The 2,151-nt window shown below is 30.9% G+C and overlaps 1 protein-coding gene across 1 annotated transcript; it reads right to left on the bottom strand.

Moving 5' to 3' along the window:
- Positions 1-54: 54 nt before the first annotated feature.
- LOC143213607 (mitochondrial import inner membrane translocase subunit Tim10B) lies at positions 55-1,261 on the bottom strand. The gene is made up of 3 exons (XM_076433633.1): positions 1,091-1,261; positions 882-977; positions 55-807 (listed from the first exon to the last, which is right to left on the bottom strand). The coding sequence occupies exons 1-3, from the start codon at positions 1,112-1,114 to the stop codon at positions 631-633; spliced, it is 297 nt and encodes a 98-aa protein (XP_076289748.1). The 5' UTR covers positions 1,115-1,261; the 3' UTR covers positions 55-630.
- Between the last annotated feature and the right edge of the window lie 890 nt (positions 1,262-2,151).

Consider the following 2,151-nt stretch of genomic DNA (forward strand, 5'->3'; position numbering starts at 1 on the left):
AAATCATTATCTAATTCACATTCATGTGCTAAACGATCATGGAAGGTCGATCCATACTTGTTAAATATTTTATTACGACCATACAAGAAATACATTCCATTCTGCAACAAATTTTCGTCACATTCAGGTAATTTCAACATACTATGATAACATGAAACTAGAGAGTTTTATATTTATTAATTATTAGTAAGAATGAATAGTAACATTGAATGACTTGCATTACTAAAAGAATGCAGTTTGAGCACCTTTTTATTTATAAAACGTATTGTAGCTAATATATTATGTTCCTACTTGTAATGTTATTGTGTGTATATTATGTGTATACAAACCCATGATAATAAATGAATGCTTATATATTTCGCTTTGTACAGAGTTTTGATTACTGTAACCAAACATTTAATCTTTAACTTAAAATGAATGGAATCATGTAAAAACAATGATTTACAATTTGTTAAATATTATTTGACGATGGATAACAATCTATTTCTCGATGCATTGAAATTATTGATCTGGTACATCGATAAAATGTTGAAGAACAATTGTTATTCTGAAAAATTAATTCTTGAATGTATTGTTTTAGAAATATAGCTTCTATATTACGTATGACTAATAAATTTGATTGATTTAGAATTAACTATTTGTTGTAACAGATTCTTGTTTTTGCATTTGTTCCTCTAAAACTGCTTGAGTTTGTTGAATTTCCTCTATCCTCTTCTGCATAAGAACAGGCTGTACTTCCACAAATATTTCCATCATTTTATGATTCCCATGAACGTGCTTTTCCACACATCTTTTTACACAAAGATCCTACAAGATAATACATTTAAAAACACACATATTCCAGAGCTAATATGTCATACGTAACTTGTTCGAAAGCGTACCTCCTCTAAAGAAATATCTCTTGAAATAAATGTGTTCATACATCGTTTGAAACAGTTCTCAGATATTTGATTATACAGAAGTAGGAAATCCTTAAACTGCAAAATAACATTCGCATAAAACTATTCCTTTATCACGATTTGTGAAAGTAAGTAAAATAGGTTAGAAATTAATACTTAATTATACAATAGATAATATGAAAGGTAAGTACATTTCTCATGTGCGTAACATCCATATTCGAATCGCTATCTCCAAATTAAATGACACTTTCGTAATTTTCGAACATTTACTTTACGGTTTCTGTTTTCGTTAGGTTATATCACGCTAGAGAGTATAGTTCCCCCTTAAATTTCTAACGATACGACTTGCACTATCGATCAACTATGCGTATCGCAACTCGATATATCGAGGAAAATATAATCAGACAAGTTCAGACTGAACGATTGAAACTTTAATCACTTCAATTATAGAGGATTATTCTCTTCTTCGATTATACAGAGAAATAATCACGATAAACTTCGGTCTTTTCGCGACTGACACGATTACATATTATTAAAACCAAAACCGTGACATGAGTAATATGATTTTTGAATCAAACACTATATGTAAGTGTTCCTTACCAGATGGCTTGTAATTTTATATTTTGATCATCTGTAATGGATATTCTATAAAATAGTGGATTTTATGCATTTATGGCAAAAATGAGTATGTGTAATTTAAAACCGTAACAACATTAGAACAATTTCAAAATACTGTTATATTATTTTCAACTTATTAAACATATCGAGAAAGAAAATTTTCCATTTTACCCCAGTTTGTTGCAATACAGGTAGAAAATTTTTGTTTTCCATAAAAATCTACTGTTTAGTCATAATACTTGTCCATCCTACTACTACTGCTTTAGAGGAGCAAAGTAAGCATGAATATTACACCTTTTAATGCTTACAAATATATTTCATGATAAAATTACATTAATAATTTTAGAAAGCTGAAACACTAAATTGGCATTATATTAGATCATTGTAACTTTTCCACTGTTTTAAATGGCACCTACTCATTCTTGTTATAAACGCATCAAATCCACAGTCTACATAGTTATTTCATTTATTGAAGGTATTTCGCGGCAACGCGTAGAATTTCGAATAGTTTGAAAGGGTGATTGCATCGGACGCGTTCGTGCATGAGAAGAGCGCGTTTTCGTCGGGTCGATTCGGAGGGGTTCGGGTCCGGCCGGATCGAACGGTCGGCGATTGGTCAGGGGCTGCGAGTCAG

This window comes from Lasioglossum baleicum, chromosome 1 (assembly GCF_051020765.1).
Source record: "Lasioglossum baleicum chromosome 1, iyLasBale1, whole genome shotgun sequence".
In the NCBI taxonomy this organism is placed as follows: Eukaryota; Metazoa; Arthropoda; class Insecta; order Hymenoptera; family Halictidae; genus Lasioglossum; species Lasioglossum baleicum.

Coding starts and splice junctions, on each gene's coding strand:
- LOC143213607 (XM_076433633.1), bottom strand. CDS start 1,114: ATGGATGTTACGCACATGAGAAAT. Junction 978..1,090: donor ATGTTACGCACATGAGAAAT/GTACTTACCTTT, acceptor GTTATTTTGCAG/TTTAAGGATTTCCTACTTCT. Junction 808..881: donor GAGATATTTCTTTAGAGGAG/GTACGCTTTCGA, acceptor ATTATCTTGTAG/GATCTTTGTGTAAAAAGATG.